Consider the following 24,344-nt stretch of genomic DNA (forward strand, 5'->3'; position numbering starts at 1 on the left):
GTTATCCAACCCCTATTAAGCCCCCAAAAGAATAGGCATTTCTATCATAGTGCCAGTCATGTACGGTCTGAAATTTGCAGAACGCACATGGGCCGGCATCCGTGTTTTGCACACTGCAAAACACTGGTCGTCTGAATGAGCCCTTAAAGGGGTTATCCGACACCTATAATGCCCCCCAAAATGCCTGGGCACCTCATACAAATTATACTTACACCACTATCGGGCACCCATGTCACTCCTGATGCCCGCATGGCCACCGCTGCATCTCCCCGTCACGCAGATCCAAACATCCTATGACGGGGCCGATAGCAGGCCGTGATGGGGATGAGCCTCCTTAGCATTGTGGGTGATACAGCGGTGGGCATCAGGAGCGATGCCGGTGCCGAGGAGCGGGGTAACTATAACCTGTATGAGGTGCCCAGGCATTTTGGGGGGGCATTATAGGTGTTGGATAACCCCTTTAAGGGCTCATTCAGACGATCAGAGTGTTTTGCAGTGCGCAAAACACGGATGCCGGCCCATGTGCGTTCAGCAAATTGCAGACCGTACATAGCCGGCACTATGATAGAAATGCCTATTCTTGTCCACAATTGCTGGCAAGAATAGGACATGCTCTATCTTTTTTGCGGGGCGGCGGAACGGGACTATGGATGCGGATAGCACACGGTGTGCTATCCGCCTCTTTTGCGGCCCATTGAAATGAATGGGTTCGCACCCGTTCCGCAAACTTGCGTAACGGTCATCTGATAAACGGATGAATTTCACAACGAACGGGACTGGGCAGCCTGCAATGTATGCGAATACCTGCAGGATGCAGAATTTAAAAGCAGTGCCAAATTTGAATACAAATCTATTGAAAAAAAAAAATTTTTTATCAGTGCAATAAAAAAATTCCCCATAGGTGTCCATAGGTGTCCACGTATACACAGGCCAAACTAATAACACAGCCCCCCCTATCACTTAGCATCTGATTGTGAAGAACAGGTTTCCAACATGGGCAACCATATGGCCCCTTTCACACGGGCGAGTATTCAGCGCGGGTGCGATGCGTGAGTTAAACGCATTGCACCCGCACTGAATCCGGACCCATTCATTTCTATGGGGCTGTTCACATGAGCGGTGATTTTTACGCATCACTTGTGCGTTGCGTGAAAATCGCAGCATGCTCCTCTTTGTGCGGTTTTCACGCAACGCAGGACCCATAGAAATGAATGGGGTTGCGTGAAAATCGCAAGCAAGTGCGGATGCGGTGCGATATTCACGCACGGTTGCTAGGTGACGATCGGGATGGGGACCCAATCATTATTATTTCCCCTTATAACATGGTTATAAGGGAAAATAATATCATTCTGAATACACAATGTATAGTACAATAGCGCTGGAGGGGTTAAAATAATAATAATTTAACTCACCTTAATCCACTTGTTCGCGCAGCCGGCATAGTAGTGATGGATCATGTGACGGACCATGTGATGAGCGTAGTGACGTCATCAAAGGTCCTATTGCTCACAGATGAAGACAGAAGAGATGCCGGCTGCGCGAACAAGTGGATTAAGGTGAGTTCAATTATTTTTATTAATTTTTTTAACCCCTCCAGCCCTATTGTACTATGCATTCTGTATTCAGAATGCTATTATTTTCCCTTATAGCCATGTTATAAGGGGAAATAATACAATCTACACTACAACTAACCCAAACCTGAACTTCTGTGAAGAAGTCCGGGTCTGGGTACCACAGTCAGTTTTTTATCACGCGCGTGCAAAACACATTGCACCCGCGCGATAAAAACTGAACATCGGAACGCAATCGCAGTCAAAACTGACTGCAATTGCGTTCCTACTCGCGCGGGTTTGCCGCAATGCACCGGGACGCATCCGGACCTAATCGGACACGCTCTCTGCAAGGGGCCTTTGTCTAAAAACTTCAATGATGTGACCAGTAACCATGGGACTACATGTACACTGCGTGCAGAATTATTAGGCAAATGAGTATTTTGACCCCATCATCCTCTTTATGCATGTTGTCTTACTCCAAGCTGTATAGGCTCGAAAGCCTACTACCAATTAAGCATATTAGGTGATGTGCATCTCTGTAATGAGAAGGGGTGTGGTCTAATGACATCAACACCCTATATCAGGTGTGCATAATTATTAGGCAACTTCCTTTCCTTTGGCAAAATGGGTCAAAAGAAGGACTTGACAGGCTCAGAAAAGTCAAAAATAGTGAGATATCTTGCAGAGGGATGCAGCACTCTTAAAATTGCAAAGCTTCTGAAGCGTGATCATCGAACAATCAAGCGTTTCATTCAAAATAGTCAACAGGGTCGCAAGAAGCGTGTGGAAAAACCAAGGCGCAAAATAACTGCCCATGAACTGAGAAAAGTCAAGCGTGCAGCTGCCAAGATGCCACTTGCCACCAGTTTGACCATATTTCAGAGCTGCAACATCACTGGAGTGCCCAAAAGCACAAGGTGTGCAATACTCAGAGACATGGCCAAGGTAAGAAAGGCTGAAAGACGACCACAACTGAACAAGACACACAAGCTGAAACGTCAAGACTGGGCCAAGAAATATCTCAAGACTGATTTTTCTAAGGTTTTATGGACTGATGAAATGAGAGTGAGTCTTGATGGGCCAGATGGATGGGCCCGTGGCTGGATTGGTAAAGGGCAGAGAGCTCCAGTCCGACTCAGACGCCAGCAAGGTGGAGGTGGAGTACTGGTTTGGGCTGGTATCATCAAAGATGAGCTTGTGGGGCCTTTTCGGGTTGAGGATGGAGTCAAGCTCAACTCCCAGTCCTACTGCCAGTTTCTGGAAGACAACTTCTTCAAGCAGTGGTGTAGGAAGAAGTCTGCATCCTTCAAGAAAACATGATTTTCATGCAAGACAATGCTCCATCACACGCGTCCAAGTACTCCACAGCGTGGCTGGCAAGAAAGGGTATAAAAGAAGAAAATCTAATGACATGGCCTCCTTGTTCACCTGATCTGAACCCCATTGAGAACCTGTGGTCCATCATCAAATGTGAGATTTACAAGGAGGGAAAACAGTACACCTCTCTGAACAGTGTCTGGGAGGCTGTGGTTGCTGCTGCACGCAATGTTGATGGTGAACAGATCAAAACACATACAGAATCCATGGATGGCAGGCTTTTGAGTGTCCTTGCAAAGAAAGGTGGCTATATTGGTCACTGATTTGTTTTTGTTTTGTTTTTGAATGTCAGAAATGTATATTTGTGAATGTTGAGATGTTATATTGGTTTCACTGGTAAAAATAAATAATTGAAATGGGTATATATTTGTTTTTTGTTAAGTTGCCTAATAATTATGCACAGTAATAGTCACCTGCACACACAGATATCCCCCTAAAATAGCTAAAACTAAAAACAAACTAAAAACTACTTCAAAAATATTCAGCTTTGATATTAATGAGTTTTTTGGGTTCATTGAGAACATGGTTGTTGTTCAATAATAAAATTAATCCTCAAAAATACCACTTGCCTAATAATTCTGCACTCCCTGTATAAACCTGGAATAGGGCCTCACTCCACCAGGACCATCAAGCTCTAGTGGGTTTGCCACCTACCATATAACACTGTAATATGTACATAAGAAGCAATTTCTTACATGCAGTATCTTGTCAGGACTGGGCTCTATTCCCGGCACTAAGTTATGTGGTGAGAAGACGCTCTGCTCCACTTCAGCAAAGTAATTGACTGGATTTCTGTTCAATGTTAACGTACCCACTGGTATTAAAGGGAACTCTTTGTGGAACCAAACCTGTAAAGGGTTAAGTGTAAAAAGTCAAACACAGATATTAGATATCATCCTCAACTGAAGAAAAGTTCCCCGACGCAAACCAATTGTTTCTTTATTGTTCCAGTGTATCTATAATGAAAAATTACATTTACTTTATAACTTCTCTGTAGATCTGTGTCTCCATGGTAACAGACTGCAAACAAACTCAGTGTAGTCTGATCCTGCAGTCACCTTATTTTTCCTAAGGTGCATTTGGCAGGTTAGTAAATAGAGTAGTAAGGCTTTCCTACCGAAGTATCCAGGCGGAAAAAAGTTTGAAATCAACACTCAATAATACAATTCATGGTCTATGGTCAACTATTTCTTAGGGCTCATCCACACGAACGTATGTATTTTGCGGTCCGCAAAAAAACAGATCCGCAAAAAATACGGATAACATCCGTGTGCATTCCGTATTTTGCGGAACGGAACAGCTGGCCCCTAAAAAAATGCGGACAATAATAGGACATGTTCTATTTTTTTGCGGAAAGGACACACGGAAATATGGAAACGGAATGGACACGGAGTAACTTCATTTTTTTTCGGAAAGAAAATACGTTCGTGTGCATGAGCCCTTATGGAAATGTTCCTTCAAAACCAGTGAGTCCATTCACAAAATGTAAAAATGTGTGCAAAAAATACCGAATGACCTGGAAATTGTTTTATTGCTATAAGCCATTTAATAGTCTTCTTCTTACCTTTGTGATATCAAAAGGATTAAATGGCATCTTCTCGGCTTGGTCTAAGGTCATGACCTGGATGCACAATCTCCACGATGGGAAGTCCCCCCTAGTTATTGCTTCCTCAAGATCTTTAATTGCATAATCGGGAGTTTTTCCAGCCAAAGTCCTGGCAGCCTCTTTGGACAGGTTTTTTATCCCCTGGTTAGTCTGTTAACGGAACAGGGTAAAATATTTTTGCAAAACAAAATGTAAAAGTCAAAATCAAAGAAAAACATTACGGAATATAGAACAGAACTGCTGCTTATGCATTCCAGAAAATAAATTCTGATAATCAGTGGCGAAGGCTTCTGAACACTACACGGTACAGGTTTTGTTTTTTTTAGCAGTGTGATCAGAAGGTGCTCTCCTGTTGGAACCTCCAGCGATCAGCTCCGGGGGGACCTGGCAGAGAGTGCTCAGTTTCCCTGCAGTGCCACCACAGGAAAAATGAGGCATTACGCTGTGCCCATTGAAATCTATTGTCAGTCTGTGTAGTGCACAAACAGGTCAGGTCCTCCAAGGAACACAGACCAGAGCAAAGAATGGAAGTGAAATTCCAGTGCCTTGTAGTCAAATATTTTGCGTAGGATACATATTACAGAACTGTTGCTCTGATCAGGGGAGGAATGGGAACCTAAAGTGGACCTGGAAAAAAAAAACAACTAAAAGTGGCCCCAGATACCACAGTGCAGCACAAAATACTGCTGAAATGAATTAATACTGAGAGTATCAGATATCTATGTACCTGGTTCTTGGCCAAGAAGATGGCCTAGGTGACCCTCTGGGCATCAGCCCACCAGGAAATTTCACCCTGGCTCTGATAATCAGTGGCAAAGGTATCTGAGCACTACAGAGTATCCCGAGGCAAATTTTCAAGTTAGGGTGTTTTTGCACAAAATATACCAGCCCGATGCAGAGTAGCTTTGCGGTGTGGCAGACACAATGATATGAGCCTCGGATACATACTTTGCAGTGGAATTTGGCATACACGGCCTCCCCTTTGGCATTCACCAGTTTATATGCATGGTTTGAAAATCCATCCATGTGTCGGTATCCATCGGGAATCCCTCTGTTGGTAAATAAGTGGGTGACCTACATGTGGACAGGATGAGGAATGATTAACCATTTTCTAGTAACAGAGGTATACAGTATAAAACCAAAATATAGTCATGAATTATTACATGCGGCTATTCTATATAAGCAGAGCGTAGTATGAAAATATTATACTAGGAATAATTTATAAAGCAAACTCATTGCACCAAATGAGCTTTATAGCTACTGGATGTATGGAGATGGTAGGTACCAGAATGTGTGTGTAAATATTACATAAAGCAGGAGATATGCCCCCGTAAGAGTAACAGTGCACAAATAAAACCAGAGATCATATAGTGTCACATAATGTCAGTCACAGTACACATATAATGTCAGTCAACCACAGTGCCCACATAATACCAGCCATGGAGTACACATAATACCAGCCACGTGCCCACATAATACCATCCACGGTGCCCACATAATACCAGCCACTGTGCCCACATAATACCAGCCACGGTGCCCACATAATACCAGCCACTGTGCCCACATAATACCAGCCACGGTGCCCACATAATACCAGCCACGGAGCACACATAATAACAACCATAGCGCACACATAATAAGCTATAGTGCCCATATAATACTAACTACAGTGCCGTAATAATGTCAGTGCCCACATAGTATCAGTGCACAAATACAGGCGCATCTCAATAAATTAAAATATAATTGAAAAGTTAATTTATTTCAGTAATTCAATTCAAAAAGTGAAACTCATAAATCCTATAGATTCATTACACACAGAGTGATCTATTTCAAGTGTTTCTTTCTTTTAAATGTTGATTATTATGACTTACAGGAAAACCCAAATGTCAACATTTCAGAAAATTTGAATATTATATAAGGCGAATTAAAAAATAATTTTTAATACAGAAATATTGGCCTAATGAAAAGTCTGTCCACTATGGGGCACATTTATTAAGGCCCAAAGCTGATGGTGAATCCGCGCGAGTTATGAAGAGGCGTCGGCCCCTCCATGTCACCGCCAGTTCTGTGAGAAGGTCTGGCAGACGTTCTTCTCTACCTCTTGCATGACGTTCTTTGTTTTGGTTTCACTTTGTCATCTCCTTTCCTTCTCCCAGATGTCACCTATTTAGACTAATTGTCTCCCTTTATATTCCCTCCCAAACTGCCTCACTTTGCGGTTTATACTACTTCCTGGATGAGGTGTTCACTGCTGGAGGCTGCTGCTGCTGTTTCCTCAGATACGTCTTTTTCCTTTATTTGTGTTTCCCTGCTGGCTTGATTATAGGTGACCCTGACTCCGTCCGTATTAAGTGCAGGGAGCCGGTTGTCGTGTCCCCTCACTATTATAGGGTTTTCAGGTGTCACACAATATTAGGTACGTGGGCATGCAATCGTCTACCATAGAGACCCTTGCATGGGCATAGCAGTCAGGGAGAGCTCTAGGGGTTTTATAGGGCTCACCCATATGCTCCTTAGTTTGGGATCAAGCCAGTCGGATGTTTATTTATAAGTTCCAGCTTTCTGCAACATCATCCGTGACACTCCATAATTTCAGCGCATCCAGCGCCAGTTCAAAATGTAAGACGGCTTCCTAGCTGTCTTACATTTAGACCATTTTTTACACCTGAAACAGCCGGCCCGTCCCCTTCCCCGCCCAGGCCATGCCCACAATTTTGGCCCTTGGTCAGGGCTGGTTTTGCATAAATGACTGCATCAATTCGGTGTGGCATGGGGGAGAGCAGCTTTGATAGCGGCCTTCAGCTCGTCTGCACTGTTGGTTCTGGCGTCTCTCAACTTTCTTTTGATAATACCATATAGATTCTTCAGGGAGTTTACGTCAAGGGAATTAAAGGGAACCTGTCATGTTGAACATGTTGTCTGAGCTGAAGGCAGCGTGTTATAGAGCAGGAGGAGCTGAGAAGATTGATATATAGTTTTATAGGAAAAGATTCAGTAAAACTTGTAATTTATACATTTAAATTCTTGCACATTCTGGACTTTGAAGTCCAGGAGGCGGTCCTTTCAGATTGACAGCCTTCTCCCCATGACTGTGTATACAGAGATAGCTGTCAATCAATGATAGAACAGATGAATCCTTGATGTTAAAGCCCAGAATGAGCAAGAATTGAAATGTTTAAATTACAACTTTTTTACTGAATCTTTTCCTATAAAACGACATATCAATCTCCTCATCTGCTCCTGCTAAATAACATGCTGCCTGTAGCTCTAACACCATGTTCAATGTGACAGGTTCCCTTTAAACCAGGTATTGGTACTTTTGGCAGTGTGGCCAGGTGCCAAGTACTGCTGGAAAATGAAATCAGCATCTCCTTAAAGCTTGTCAGCAGAGGGAATCATGAAGTGATCTAAAATTTCCTGATAGACGGCTGCGCTGACCTTGGACTTGATACAACACAGTGGACCATCACCAGCAGATGACATGGCTCCCTGAACCATCACACGGGACCTCAGGCAACTTGCATTGTGTGCCTCTCCACTCTTCCTCCAGACTCTGGGACCCTGATTTCCAAATAAAATGCAAAATTTACTTTAATCTCAAAACAGGACTTTGGACCACTGAGCAACAGTCCAGTCCTTCTTCTCCTTAGTCCAGGTAAGGCCTCATGCACACGACCGTTGTGTGCATCCGGGTCCGTTCCGTCATTTTTCACAGTTTAGCGGAGGTCCTATTCATTTCTATGGAGCTGTGAAAAAAAACTGATAGTCCTCCGTTTTTTCTCTGCGTCCGTGATCCGTGATTCCAGTCCGTCAAAAAAATATAACCTGTCCTATTCTTGTCAGTGGAAAACGGAGAACGGACCCATTCAAGTCAATGGGTCTGTCAAAAAAAACTGATGCACAACTGGTATGTCATCTGTGTCCGCATCCTCCGTGTCCGTTTTTTTCTACAAGACCTTGGTGCAATAAAATTGCACTTTTCATTAACCTTCCTTTTTTTCCCCTGTCAGACAAAAAAAAGGAAGACACAAGAAAACACAACTGAAGCAAAATCGTACACGGACCACTGAAGCCAAATCACTGACAGTGAAAAAACACTGTCGTGTGCATGAGGCCTAAGACGCATCTGACGTTGTCTGTGGGCCATCAGTGGCTTGACACAAGGAATGCGAAAGTTGTAGCCCATGTCCTGGATACGTCTGTGTGTGGTGGCTCTTGAAGCACTGACTCCAGCTGCAGTCCACTCCTTGTGAATCTCCCCCAAATTCTTGTATGGCCTTTTCTTGACAATCCTTTCAAAGCTGTGGTTATCTCTGTTGCTTGTGCACCTTTTTTTTTAACCACGCTTTCTCCTTCCTCTCGACTTTCCATTAATATGCTTGGAAACAGCACTCTCTGAACAGCCAGCTTATTTATCAATGACCTTTTGTGGCTTCCCCTCTTTGTGGAGTGTATCATCGACTGTCTTCTGGACAACTTTCAAATCAGCAGTCTTCCCCATGATTGTGTATTCTGCTGAACTAGACTGAGGGACCATTTAAAGGCTTAGGAAACCTTTCCAGATGTTTTGTATTGATTAGCTGATTAGAGTCTACAATATTGAACTTTTTCACAAAATTCAAATTTTCTGACATACTGACTTTTGGGTTTACTGAGATAAATTAACTTTTCAATAATATTCAAAGATGCAGCTGTATTTGTGCACTGATACTATGTGGGCACTTACATTATTACGGCACTGTAGTTAGTACTATATGGGCACTATGGCTGGTATTATGTGTGCACCGTGGCCGGTATTATGTGTGCACTATGAGTTCCACTTTTTGAATTGAATTACTAAAATAAATTACTTTTTCGATGATATACTAATTTATTGAGATGCACCTGTAATGGTAACCATACGACTGTCTTAGTAATAGCCATAGTGCCCACATAATGCAAGCCGTGGTGCCCATATAACGCACACATAATACTAGTCCTATTGCCCCATGTTATCAGTAATAATGCTTCATGACACCATTGATAATATCCACAGCTATAGTACACAAAGCTAACCTGCTATAGTGTCCTGTAATTCCAGTGATAACGCCCAAAATAAACCGGAATAGTGTCCGTATAATAGCAACCACTGTGGCCCCTAATGCCTAATGTCATATCATCCACAGGCATAAAGCACAAATAAAACTAGTAATAATGACCTTATAGCAACAGCCATTGTGTCTCTGTCAGCACCCCTTCTCTCTTAGCCAAACCTTCTTTTCAGAGGTCATCTCAGTTCTGTCTAGCAGTAGCGGTCTTTAATGATCTACTGAGATGACTTCCTAATAGGGATCCAATTAAAAAGTCAGCAGCCGTCATTAGAATGGGCCATGGGAGGTGATTCCATATTTGTCTTCAGTCACCTGGACCTACCACCAGATTAGGTTAGTGGGCAGCTGAGGATGCCCACAATGATTGATGTATGACATGTACCTCATGTAGGGTTTCAGGACGCAGGCTCATAAAATCCCATAGCGTGTTTGGGTCTTTACGGTGTGTCTGGGGGTTTCTCCTCTGAGCATGTGAAAGAGACGGAAACTACAAAAGAAAAGATTATGAATGTTATTTATAGTAGAACCTTCATGAGACCAGTGAGATAAGATGACATAATATGGAGTCTCTGTATTACTTTAGATAAATGTGTAGGTCACACCAGCATCCAACCATTGTTTTGAGATGTCCCTTCCAAGAAAATACATTGATGGTGGCACTCTAGTGCCATGGCCTACAGCCAGCTATGGGCCATGATCTCCAGGTTATTATCAAGGTAATTCCCATAGACCACTATTTACAGGATTATATAGTCAACAGTGATAACCCAAAGACCAGTGGAGGTCAACCGAACATATTTTAGGAGCCTCAAATCTGACCCTGATCAGGGTTGCTTTAACATTTAACAAATTGGTTGATCTGGTGCAAAAATTTCATGAGTGGGCTTCCCTCATCCCCCTCTCACTCTTACTCGGCAGGTGGCCTCATTAGCTTCTACTTTTTGATAGGACATCAGTGGTCACTGAGGCATCCTTCCACGGAAGTGTCCTCTCTAGGTTGATGTTCTACCCAACCCAGCCTCGGTCATATAACTTAGGTTGGGGATACAGAATAGGTGCACCATTTGCCCATAATGTTCCATCGGCCCTGGTCTTAGCTCCATCATAAGGACTGCACACCGCATTCAGCCTGAGCCGGGTCAAGGACTAGGCATATACAAAAAGCCCAAACATAAATGAATATCATAAAGGCAGCTACATCGTATGAATGTGCCTTCCCTTCGGGTCAAGACACATGGATCACATTTGGTTCCCTGGGTTGGGTATCAATGTGTAGACTAACCCAAAACACTGTATGGCATGCTGGCAGAGAAGAGGTGCCCAAAGTCCTCCAATATACAGGTGAGATGAAGAAGTAGAATGAAGATGGGGTACATACTAACCAGTATGGGGTCTCTTATGAAGAATATTGGGGTGTTGTTCCCAGCAAAATCCCAGTTTCCTTGTTCTGTATAGAATTTAACAGCAAATCCACGAGGATCTCTGACAAGATCGGAAGTCCCCGATTCTCCAGCTGCAAAAATAATCATGAAAATGTAAAAGAAGTCGTATATACAAGACAGAAGTCTAAATGCTGTTTTTATGTATTTCTAGCTCCAGGGACCCATATGGGTTATCATGTGGAAGTGCCTACTGTTGTGTAGGAGTGCTTTCCAGTTGTTTACTAATCCAGTTAGACATGGCCCATGGGTGTGAGCCTTAGGAGGCGTTGTTCTGTAATTTACAGTACATGCAGATGGGACGATGGGAAGTGGAGATATTCACCCCTTTCAATGCATAGGTAAAATTCTACATCAAAAGCTCTTCTAAGTGTTGACTTCCCCTTAAGGGGGTTGCAGGGAGAGTGCAAGGAGAGTGCAGGCAGACTGCAGGGAGAGTGCATCTCCGTGTGCATCACTGTGCAGTATACCTGCGTTCATAGCTAATCCATTCTGTTAGTGAAACAGCTACTGTACGTCATTATTAAATTCAGGTGTAATATATACTGTATCGCCGTGTGCATCACTGTGCAGCGCACGGACATTCAAAGCTAATCCGATCTGTTAATGATACAGTTGTTATACACTACGGCCAACAGACAGATGCCTGGACCCTCCAAAGGAACGGACAGTGGCAAAAATGATTCTGTGGCCAGCACAAGTAGCAGCAGAAGAAGGGGGGTGGTAGAAGCTGCAGTAACAGGTCCAGAGCTGTCACTGTCATCCAGCGGTCGTGCTTTGACCAACAAGCCAGCTGTATTGGAATGGTTGACTCAAACTCCACAATCATCTCAAATAACAACAGATACACACAGCCAGGAATCTGTGGGCTCCTCTGACACCACGCTTAGTTGGCATGGACCAGGAACTGCCACTCACCTGTCCTAAACCTGCCTCTTGCTTTTGCTACTCCTTTGGCTAGCCAAGTAATGATAGCCGCCGGCTCTGCTCCTTTGTGGGGACAGTCAGCAGTTACAGGCCAGCCCAGACTTGGAAGAGAGGTCCGCTGCGGACTCCTTTAGGCGTGCAACTACTGATGATGACAGTTGGGTGGGAGGACATGTTGCGAGAGAGAGGTCAGGCAAGTGCGCAAGAGACAGGTGAGGGTGACACAAGTGACTTGCAAACCTATGTAGATGATGATGTAGCCGATCGCATGTGGGAGCCGGGTGAAGAAGAGGCATCATTATCATCATCAGGGGGAAAGGGTAGCAGGGTGCCCGTGAGACAGCAGGGTGGAAGCAGTGGGAGATCTGGAGCCAAACATGGCAGAGGTACACAGCCTTCATCCAACAGCGCAGAAGCTGAACGTGCACCTGGCCAAGGTACTACAGTCCCTTCCTTTCCATGTTATTGACTTTGCACATTTCAGAAAACCGATGTCTTGTGCCCACCCAAAGTGGAGAGTCCCAAGCCGACATTTGGGGGGCATAGGTACCCCAAAGGGAACTCGCCTGTCCTCCCAAAATGTTGAGAAACTTCATAAAGTTGAATCAGACGTGGATCAACCAGAATTTCCGGACACCAGTGCCTGATGCAACAGAATAGATCAATCTCCCACTAATGATCATACTGTAGTGTGTTGCGACACCAGAATATTCAGCAAAATGGGCCTTTACATCCGGCCGTGTGCTGCTGCTACCATTCTGATGCTGCCACCCGCCTGCTGCCTCTACTGCCATTCCTATAATGGAGCTTCTTGGCCTACTGATATGTACATGTTACATTTTTGCAAGGATATGCATGCCACTGGGCCTTGCTGTCACACTGCGGTTGTTGGGTTGTGCTACTACTGTGATCTTCCACCAGCCCCACTCTGTCATGGGGCCACTACTTGAATATTGGTGCACTGCACAGTTATGTACATGGCGATAAATTGTAGCAGAGTCTGTAGTTCAGCAGTCTCCTCCACTCTCCCTGCACTCTCCCTGCAGTTTAATCTTCCAGGGGTTCACACTAAGATTGGCCTATCAAGTGGGAAGAATATGATTGGGCTGGGTATACCTGATTTATCACGGTTCGTGACAAATTAATTCGGAACTAATCAAATTTCTTCTTGAACTTCGGAATTTTTCAAAACTTTGCTCTTCTCTAACTGACAGTAGTTACAACTTTCTGTTACCAGTTATATAGTAGAGAGTACAGCTCTGGAGCATAAACTGCTGCTCTAACAGAGCTTACGGCTTACTTGTAGTAGAGAACCTGACAGCTACTGGCGTCGTCTTCCCAACATGCTCAAACACTTTGGCTTTGCAATACTTGGTGATATCATGAGTGACTTCAAAAGAACCAAAAGCACCTGGAATATAAATGAAGAAGAAAAATCTGATAATCCAATTTACAAAGTAGAACATTAATTTAGCAGAATCACAATGTTAAAGGGCATCTGTTGACCTGTTACATGTGCTCTTGGCAGCTGAAGGCGTCTGTGTTGGTCCCATGTTCATATGTGTCCGGATTGCTGAGAAAAATTATGTTTTATTATATGCAAATGAGCTTCCAGGAGCAACGGGGGCGTTACCATTACACCTAGAGGCTCTGCTTTTTCTGCAGCTCCTGCTCCCTATGCACTTTTATTTACAGGGCCAAGGTGTGAGGACATTTTCACTGCTTGGTCCTGTCAATCAAAGTGGAGAGGGAGCGGCAGTTGCAGAGAGAGCAGAGCCTCTAGGTGTAATGGCAACGCCCCCGTTGCTCCTAGAGGCTCATTTGCATATATTAAAACATAATTTTTCTCAGCACTGCGGGCACATATGAACATGGGACCAACACAGACGCCTTCAGCTGCCAAGTGCACATGTACCAGGTCAGCCAGTGTCATAGGTACAAAACTGCTGACAGATGCCCTTTGAAGGAAAATTCCACTTTTTGGGGTCACAATTTGCCGCACACCATAAATGACGTTAAATACTGCTCTGCTTTGCGTAACTACTACACTGAGATGCATGAATGTCTTCTCCGTTCACATCCGAATCTAAATTCCAAATGGTGCTGGGTTCCAGAAAGCAGAGCATGGTGGGGGCTTAGATGACAGTTACATAGTTAGGTCACATGTCTGACAGCAGGGTGGAGCTAAACCGATGTCAGTTTCCATGGGCGACCAGCAGAATTTTGAAAGCAGCCGTATAGCAGAAAGGACATTGAATCACTCAAATTGGTGCAAGAATTGTTACAGAAAGAGATTTTTAGTCTTATATAACCCATAGCATCCTGTCCGACTTTCTTACCAGCACCGCGAGCGTGTACCACCCGCTCTGGAATACGTTCCCGGACAAAGTGAGCTAATTCTTCAATGAATACTGAATCCTGGAGGAGCAGTGGCCCTCGAGGGCCCACTGTCAGCGAACTGGTTTTATCTCCAATGGGAATCCCGGACGCTGTTGTCAGAAGCTCGGGCTATGGAGAAAGAACGGAAAGCTGGAATGTTGTTGTAATGGGAAAAAAGTAATAATGGTGACAGGAAGTAATAGGGGGATGGGGCAAATAAAGTATTATTAGTAGTAGTAATATAACCTAGGTCACACTGACATCACTCGGGTGGGCCATGATTGGGTGCTGCTGCACGATCAGTGGGGGTCCGTCAAGTCCCCCTTCACTGAATAGGAGAATATCTCACATATACTTTTATTTTATTAATTAAAACATGTATTTATTTTTTTGTCTAGATTTTTTTTCATTCTATGTTCTGTATATGATTATGGGGACGGCCATCGTGCCTGAGTTGCTGTTAACAGTATTCAGAGATGTGCTTTACAACATGGACCATAGGAATCGGAAATCTGGAGATGACTTTTTATAGAAGAGTGTTGTGGGCATGCTCTGTGACCTGTGCAGAGGTTATTGTGCAGGGAGGGGGAGAAAATGAGCTGTGACCGTCAGCTATTGTGAAAGGGGATCCTGTGCTATATATATATATATATATATTGCATTTCATTGTAATCCTACTTGTGATGATATTGAGATGACTGCTGAGAAGTGACCTCTGCAGAACAGGAAGTGTCAGACTATGATGAGGCTCACTGATCAGAGTGAAAATTGCATTTTATTTTTAAAAAAAATATGGATTGGGACATGGACAATTAAAAGAAAAATCTACATATTTTAAAAACTATGGGGGTCATTTATTAAACAGAAATACGCCTATATTAGGAGTTTTTCTGGCGGCGCAAAGGGTCCTTTGCACCACAATCTGCGACTTTTCCCTGCTCACGCCAGGTCTAAAAAGCTGACAGGCTGGCAGGCCCGTCTCATTTATCATTATCTACGTCTGTTTTAGTCCACTTGCACACGACGTACAGTACAGACCAAAAGTTTGGACACACCTTCTCATTCAAAGAGTTTTCTTTATTTTCATGACTATGAAGGCATCAAAACTATGAATTAACACATGTGGAATTATATACATAACAAACAAGTGTGAAACAACTGAAAATATGTCATATTCTAGGTTCTTCAAAGTAGCCCCCTTTTGCTTTGATTACTGCTTTGCACACTCTTGGCATTCTCTTGATGAGCTTCAAGAGGTAGTCCCCTGAAATGATTTTCACTTCACAGGTGTGCCCTGTCAGGTTTAATAAGTGGGATTTCTTGCCTTATAAATGGGGTTGGGACCATCAGTTGCGTTGAGGAGAAGTCAGGTGGATACACAGCTGATAGTCCTACTAAATAGACTGTTAGAATTTGTATTATGGCAAGAAAAAAGCAGCTAAGTAAAGAAAAACGAGTGGCCATCATTACTTTAAGAAATGAAGGTCAGTCAGTCAGCTGAAAAATTGGGAAAACTTTGAAAGTAATGGCTATTTGACCATGAAGGAGAGTGATGGGGTGCTGCGCCAGATGACCTGGCCTCCACAGTCACCGGACCTGAACCCAATCGAGATGGTTTGGGGTGAGCTGGACCGCAGAGTGAAGGCAAAAGGGCCAACAAGTGCTAAGCATCTCTGGGAACTCCTTCAAGACTGTTGGAAGACCATTTCAGGGGACTACCTCTTGAAGCTCATCAAGAGAATGCCAAGAGTGTGCAAAGCAGTAATCAAAGCAAAAGGTGGCTACTTTGAAGAACCTAGAATATGACATATTTTCAGTTGTTTCACAATTGTTTGTTATGTATATAATTCCACATGTGTTAATTCATAGTTTTGATGCCTTCATAGTCATGAAAATAAAGAAAACTCTTTGAATGAGAAGGTGTGTCCAAACTTTTGGTCTGTACTGTATATATTTTGCAATCCGTAAAAAATGGATCCGCAAAAAATACGGATGATGTCCGTGTGCATTCCATATTTTGCGGAACGGAACAGCTGGCCCCTAAGGGTCCATTCACACGTCCGTAATTTGGGTCCGCATTCGTTCCGCAATTTGCGGACCCATTCACTTTCAATGGGGCTGGAACGGATGCAAATCCACATTTCCTGGATCCGCATCCGCATTTTTGGGATCCGCATCCGTTTTTTCGGGATCCGCAATTTAGTTCCTGGAAAAAATAGAACATGTCCTATTCTTGTCCGCAATTGCGGACCAGAAAAGGCATTTTCTGATATAGTGTCTGTGATGTGCGGATCCGCAAATTGCGGATAGCACATTGCAGGTGTCCGTGTTTTGCGGATCCGCAATTTGCGGATCCGCAAAACACTTACGGACGTGTGAATGGACCCTAATAGAACAGTCCTATCCTTGTCCGTAATGCGGACAATAATAGGACATGTTCTATTTTTTTGTGGAACGGAAATACGGAAACGGAATGCACACGGAGTACCTTCTGTTTTTTTTGCGGACCCATTGAAATGAATAGTTCTGTATACGGTCCGCAAAAAAAAGGGGAACGGAAACAGAATAAAAATACGTTTGTGTGCAAGAGGCTTTAGGCATAGAAAATGGTCTAAATGTAAGACAGCAAGGAAGCTGTCTTACATTTAGAAGCGGCGGTGGACCTCTTCATAACTCCGGCGGATCCACCGCCAGTGCAGGTTCTTATTAAGACCAGAGTCTAAAACGCCAGTCTTAATAAATGTACCATAAAAACTTAATCCAACAGTATATTGTATACGTGATTTACTTCCTGTATACAGTCGTGGCCAAAAGTTTTGAGAATTACATAAATATTGAAAATTGGAAAAGTTGCTGCTTAAGTTTTTAGAATAGAAATTTGCATATACTCCAGAATGTTATGAAGAGTGATCAGATGAATTGCATAGTCCTTCTTTGCCATGAAAATTAACTTAATCCCAAAAAAACCTTTCCACTGCATTTCATTGCTGTCATTAAAGGACCTGCTGAGATCATTTCAGTAATCGTCTTGTTAACTCAGGTGAGAATGTTGACGAGCACAAGGCTGGAGATCATTATGTCAGGCTGATTGGGTTAAAATAGTAGACTTGACATGTTAAAAGGAGGGTGATGCTTGAAATCATTGTTCTTCCATTGTTAACCATGGTGACCTGCAAAGAAACGCGTGCAGCCATCATTGTGTTGCATAAAAATGGCTTCACAGGCAAGGATATTGTGGCTACTAAGATTTCACCTCAATCAACAATTTATAGGATCATCAAGAACTTCAAGGAAAGAGGTTCAATTCTTGTTAAGAAGGCTTCAGGGCGTCCAAGAAAGTCCAGCAAGAGCCAGGATCGTCTCCTAAAGAGGATTCAGCTGCGGGATCGGAGTGCCACCAGTGCAGAGCTTGCTCAGGAATGGCAGCAGGCAGGTGTGAGCGCATCTGCACGCACAGTGAGGCGAAGACTTTTGGAAGATGGCCTGGTGTCAAGAAGGGCAGCAAAGAAGCCACTTCTCTCCAAAAAAAAACATCAGGGACAGATATGGTGAATGGACTGCTGAGGACTGGGGCAAAGTCATATTCTCCGATGAAGCCTCTTTCCGATTGTTTGGGGCATCTGGAAAAAGGCTTGTCCGGAGAAGAAAAGGTGAGCGCTACCATCAGTCCTGTGTCATGCCAACAGTAAAGCATCCTGAGACCATTCATTTGTGGGGTTGCTTCTCATCCAAGGGAGTGGGCTCACTCACAATTTTGCCCAAAAACACAGCCATGAATAAAGAATGGTACCAAAACACCCTCCAACAGCAACTTCTTCCAACAATCCAACAACAGTTTGGTGAAGAACAATGCATTTCCAGCACGATGGAGCACCGTGCCATAAGGCAAAAGTGATAACTAAGTGGCTCGGGGACCGAAACGTTGACATTTTGGGTCCATGGCCTGGAAACTCCCCAGATCTTAATCCCATTGAGAACTTGTGGTCAATCCTCAAGAGGCGGGTGGACAAACAAAAACCCACTAATTCTGACAAACTCCAAGAAGTGATTATGAAAGAATGGGTTGCTATCAGTCAGGAATTGGCCCAGAAGTTGATTGAGAGCATGCCCAGTCGGATTGCAGAGGTCCTGAAAAAGAAGGGCCAACACTGCAAATACTGACTCTTTGCATAAATGTCATGTAATTGTCGATAAAAGCCTTTGAAACGTACGAAGTGCGTGTAATTATATTTCACTACATCACAGAAACAACTGAAACAAAGATCTAAAAGCAGTTTAGCAGCAAACTTTGTGAAAACTCATATTTTTGTCATTCTCAAAACTTTTGGCCACGACTGTACATATTTCCTATAGAGGAGTACTCAAGGCAAAACTGAAGCACTGTGTTATGCTTAGTGCCAGGTGTGAGGGGGCGGAGCATGACACAGCTGCGGTAGGAATAAAATGACCCATATGGAACACTAGTGAGCATGCTTGGCAGACGGGCTCAGCAATATAGATTAACCTAATTTAACACTAAATGTTTCTTTGCTGCATCATAGCACTTCCCTGGATTGTTAACATTTCTAGGAAGCATGGGTGAGACCGTTGATGGCTCTAAAAATTACAAAGTAGTATAAATCATTCCAATTAATTGCAGGGCTGGTTGACAACTCCCATGTAATCTGCCTGAAGTTTAACACATCACTTTTATACGCAAATAAATTTGTCCTCAGAATCCTACAAATACAAAAACAGCTTCAAAAATAGCAAATCAAAAAGGTGCTTCATTTTAGATCTGAGACATGATAAATGAATGGTGGCATATGATGACCTTGTTTGACCAGCCATCTTGACCCTCCCTAAATTTGGATATAAGGCTATGGCAAGTTGGACATCATAAAGACAAGCTCCATGCAGATGTTGCTCTTGAGTCCCTACCAAATGATAAGGCACAGACTTCTACCAGGGTGGACTGACCATAGAACCTGCAGGGAAATTTCCCAGGGGGCCACCCAAGACCTCCTCATGGTAGCCAGCCAGGTCCATGAAGATATGATGCTCTAAGCATTAATTAATGTAGTAGCATCAGACACTTATGCACCAGGCCAGCAACCGCAGGTGCCCTCCTGAATTCAACTGTATTGCCGTCCTCAGGATGATGATACAGCTTCATACTGTTGCGCGGTCAGCAGTATTTTTGTGCTGCACTGTGATATTTGGTTCTGGGCAGTATTTTGGTCTGCATTACAGTATTTCTGGCCCCGACTACTTTGTTGCCCATGCCTACATGTATTGGCCAAGCCTACTTGTGTTGAGTTTGGACCAGCCTACAACTTGGGGACACTTTTAGGTCTTTTTCCAGGACCACTTTAAGTTCCCAAACTGCCCCTGTCTTCTACATACAGCTTTAGTGTCCTCTTACATGAGCTGTTACCGGCCAGTAATAGAGCAGATGTTCGGTGCTCATTCAAAGTGCCTTTCACACAGTCCAGTGGAAAGTAAACGGGGGGGGGGGGGGGGGGGTGTGAATGATCGCTATTATGATCGTTCATCCCCCGTTCACTTTGCTTATTGGTTGGGTGATCAACAGTACCTTTACACAGGCCAATTATTGGGATCTATTTGGAAAGTTCTCAGACTCAGCTGTCTCTGTAACTCTCAAGACTTTAGTAGAGAGGGCCATGCACATAATGTAACCTAAATGTGGCTGGGATAGATGGGTCAGTTAAAATTTGGGTCATCTAAATTTTTGTGCCCAGGTTCCTCCACCAATCTTGATCCAGTCTTGTGTATATGGCTGGCCTAAAGGAGAAAAATCAGGCAATCGCAAATATGCAGCTCAATGTGGCCAATACAAAACCTTTCTAAAGGCTTTTTCAAGGGTGAGACCATCATGTGTTACATGACTAAATCACACATGTATCATACATCTGGACAACTGTGACTACAAACAGCCTTTTCTTGGGTTGCGGTGGTGGACATCCACCAGTCATTTACAATAACACTCATATGTAGGTCAGATAATGATTGGATCTAATGGACCAAACCATTTTGACCATTTACATCAGGGATGCCCAGCCCTCTACTGTTGCAAAACTACAACTCCCAGCATGCCTGGACAGCCTACAGCAGGGCATGGTGGGAGTTGTAGTTTTACAACAGCTGGAGGGCCACAGGTTGTAATTTTTATGCTTGAATCTGAAATTACTAAAGTAGTTTAGATAGCTACATGTAATGCCAACCTAAGAACCTTAATTAAATATTGCACTGCAATATAATAACACCAAGTACATAAACAAGATGTCCTAGTCTGAAGTGAGTGAGGATTAGCAGCCAATAGAGATGATAATTAGGTGGTTATGTAAGAGAAAACAATAAATGATGGTTATATAGAGTGTAACCTCGCGAAGGACCATGTTTTTAAGAGGACCACCCCTGATAAAGACCAGGGATTGTGATTCCCTTATATCTTATGTATATTAACCCTCTTCTTTAAGAGAACCACCCTTCTAAAAGACCATTTTTTACTTCATAAAGTAGTTTAAAACCTTTTTAACATGTTTACTCCAAAGAAAAACTGTGAAAAATGTCAACAAGAGGGGTAGCCAACTCAAAGAAGAGTTCCAATATGCCTACTCATTATAAAATGTATCACCGAAAGATCTGGTCTAGGTCAGGGATGGCCATCTCAAAAGAAGAGGTCCAATATGTTCAGTAATTAGTAAATGTATGACTGCAAGATCTCATCTGGATCAGGGGTGATCATCTCAAAGATGAGGTCCAATATGGCAAGTGATTACAAAATGTATGAGCGAATGATTTGGTCTAGATCAAGGGTGGCCATATCAAAGAAGAGGTCCAACAAGGCTAGTAAATAAAAAAAAATTATCTCTGAAAGAGCTGGTCTAGGTCAGGGATGGCCATCTTAAAGAAGAGCTCCAATATGTCTAGTAATTAGTAAATGTATGACTGAAAAATCTGATCTGGATCAGGGGTGATCATTTCAAAGATGAGGTCCAATATGGCAAGTTATTAAAAAATGTATGAGCGAATGATTTGGTCTAGATCAGGGGTGGCCATTTCAAATAAGGGGTTCAACAAGACTAGTGATTAGAAAATGTATCAACAAAAGAGCTGGTCTAGATCGGGGTGGTCATCTCAAAGAAGAAGGCCAATATGTCAAGGGATTTTGAAAGCTATCACAGAAAGATCAATTAATCATGGGTGGTCATCTCAAAAGAGGTTTTTCTAAATGTAGTTTCACATAGGCTAGAGCTACACAGAAACATTCAATTTGCGACATTGTATCTAGTCATTGCCAATGGGGTCTCATTGTGACCCCTGACACAGCTCAACCGCGTCACAACAGAACTTGGATTTTTGGTTGCAGGTAACAAGTTGCACGCAACTTCTCCGTCATAGACTGCAATGCAAGCCAACTCCAACTTTCTACAGTAAGGCTACTTTTTCACAGTCCAATTGCAAAGTCCTGAGGAACTTAAGCTGCACAAACCTGTCACCATGTAGCCCCAGCCTCCTCATATTCTGTTTTAAATGGGTGTAGAAGATGAAGATCATTACCTGACCATCTCCGGCTTTTTGTCCAGTGTTCTGGTAGTGAGCACTATACAAACATCTGCCCGCCATGATGACAAGTGTGTTCTTTGAAGCTATTAAGCATGACATTTATACAGCACTGGTGTCACTTGCACCTCCCTTCGGCTCAGGTATGCAAAATGCTGCAGCTAATAAACATCCTAATTATACAGTATGGCACCATAAAAAAAGGACAGTGTTTGTGCTACGGATAGATAGAGCCCTGCAGCGAGACTGCCTCTGGGTTTACTCAGGGCCGTCTTTAATATTGATTGGACCCTGGGCAAAAATTTACTTGGGCCCCCTGGATCCCACCTTCCCACACCTTAGCAGGCAATCACGCCCTCCACCACAACACACACACAAAAAATCCACACATCTGGTAGAGTACAGTGAATAACTGTAAATACTTCCAGTTCTGAAGACTCCAGCGGCTCAGGATCAGTGCTCTGGGCAGCTGGGCTCAGGCTGGGAGTGGGCACCGCTCTGCAGGAAGGAGACCAGGGCTCGGCTCACCCTAGTGTTACAGTGCACCCCAGCACCCCACAGTATGCAGTATAGCACCCTATAGTATACAGCACCACACATTATGCAGTATAGCACCCCACACTATACAGTACCCCACAGTATATAGTAGAGCAGTATAGCAGCCCACAGTATACAGCACCCCACAGTATACAACACCTCACAGTATACAGTAGTGCAGTATAGCACCTCACCGTATACAGCACCCCACACTATACACGATACAGCACCCCACACTATACAGTACAGCAGTATAGCACTCCACAATATACAGCACCCACAGTATACAGCCCCCACAGTATACAGCCCCCCACAGTATACAGTACAGCAGTATAGCACTCCACAATATACAGCACCCACAGTATACAGCCCCCCACAGTATACAGTACAGCAGTATAGCACTCCACAATATACAGCACCCACAGTATACAGTACACAGCTCCCCACAGTATACAGCCCCCCACAGTATACAGTATAGCAGTATAGCACTCCACAATATACAGCACCCAGAGTATACAGTATACAGCCCCCCACACTATACAGTACAGCAGTATAGCACTCCACAATATACAGCCCCCACAGTATACAGTACAGCAGTATAGCACTCCACAATATACAGCACCCACAGTATACAGCCCCCCACAGTATACAGCCCCCCACAGTATACAGTACAGCAGTATAGCACTCCACAATATACAGCACCCACACAGTATACAGTCCCCCAGAGTATACAGTACAGCAGTATAGCACTCCACAATATACCGCACCCACAGTATACAGTATACAGCCCCCCACACTATACAGTACAGCAGTAAAGCACTCCACAATATACAGCACCCACAGTATACAGCCCCCCACAGTATACAGTACAGCAGTATAGCACTCCACAATATACAGCACCCACAGTATACAGCTTCCCACAGTATACAGCCCCCCACAGTATACAGTACAGCAGTATAGCACTCCACAATATACAGCACCAACAGTATACAGCACCCACACTATACAGTACAGCAGTATAGCACTCCACAATATACAGCACCCACAGTATACATTATACAGCCCCCCACAGTATACAGCCCCCCACAGTATACAGTACAGCACTCCACAATATACAGCACCCACAGTATACAGCATACAGCCCCCCACAGTATACAGCCCCCCACAGTATACAGTACAGCAGTATAGCACCCCACAGTATACAGCCCCCCACAGTATACAGTACAGCAGTATAGCACTCCACAATATACAGCACCCACAGTATACAGTATACAGCCCCCTACACTATACAGTACAGCAGTATAGCACTCCACAATATACAGCACCCACAGTAAACAGTATACAGGCCCCCACAGTATACAGGCCCCCCATGGTATACAGCCCCCACAGTATACAGCAGCCCACTATACAGTAGTTTACAGTATATTAGCATAACAGCCCCTGTCACCTTTTTCTGATGTAATCTTCACAAAAAAAGCTCCACAGTTAAGGCAAACTTCTACAGCAACACTCCTGGTAGGACCTTTGATGACCTCATAGCCATGTGACAAGTAATATTGCTAGGTTACTGGTCACATGGTGATGATGTAATCTAAGGTCCTAGAGAATTACAGCTCTCACAGTACGCTGCCTGGAGTGCCGGCAGGCATGGCAGCACCCCCTGTGTAGCTGACAGCCTGACACCCGGGGCAGTGGCTAGCAGGGCTCAAGAGGCAGCTGCCTTGGGCCCCCCAGGAGCAACTGGGCCCGGGGCAACTGCCCCTTTTGCCCCTTGTTAAAGACGGCCCTGGGTTTACTATGCATTCTAATGGCCAAGACTATTTGCAAATGATCAAAAGTTGAAACAGGAGAGAAACAATTAGGAAATGTA

The 24,344-nt window shown here is 43.8% G+C and overlaps 1 protein-coding gene across 1 annotated transcript in view; it reads right to left on the minus strand.

Annotated features, from left to right (window-relative positions):
• The window catches only part of LOC120981175 (catalase-like), a 28,152-nt gene extending 6,145 nt beyond the window's left edge, over nucleotides 1-22,007 (minus strand). Inside the window, exons 1-8 of the mRNA XM_040410697.1 lie at nucleotides 21,935-22,007; nucleotides 14,332-14,500; nucleotides 13,293-13,403; nucleotides 11,009-11,139; nucleotides 10,009-10,113; nucleotides 5,485-5,610; nucleotides 4,495-4,686; nucleotides 3,626-3,778 (exon numbers count right to left, since the gene is read on the minus strand). Of these exons, the coding sequence (XP_040266631.1) occupies nucleotides 3,626-3,778; nucleotides 4,495-4,686; nucleotides 5,485-5,610; nucleotides 10,009-10,113; nucleotides 11,009-11,139; nucleotides 13,293-13,403; nucleotides 14,332-14,500; nucleotides 21,935-22,000 (1,053 nt within the window). The 5' untranslated portion in view covers nucleotides 22,001-22,007. The remainder of the gene's footprint in view (nucleotides 1-3,625; nucleotides 3,779-4,494; nucleotides 4,687-5,484; nucleotides 5,611-10,008; nucleotides 10,114-11,008; nucleotides 11,140-13,292; nucleotides 13,404-14,331; nucleotides 14,501-21,934) is intronic.
• Between the last annotated feature and the right edge of the window lie 2,337 nt (nucleotides 22,008-24,344).

The sequence above is a fragment of the Bufo bufo genome, chromosome 10, assembly GCF_905171765.1.
Source record: "Bufo bufo chromosome 10, aBufBuf1.1, whole genome shotgun sequence".
Lineage (NCBI taxonomy): Eukaryota > Metazoa > Chordata > Amphibia > Anura > Bufonidae > Bufo > Bufo bufo.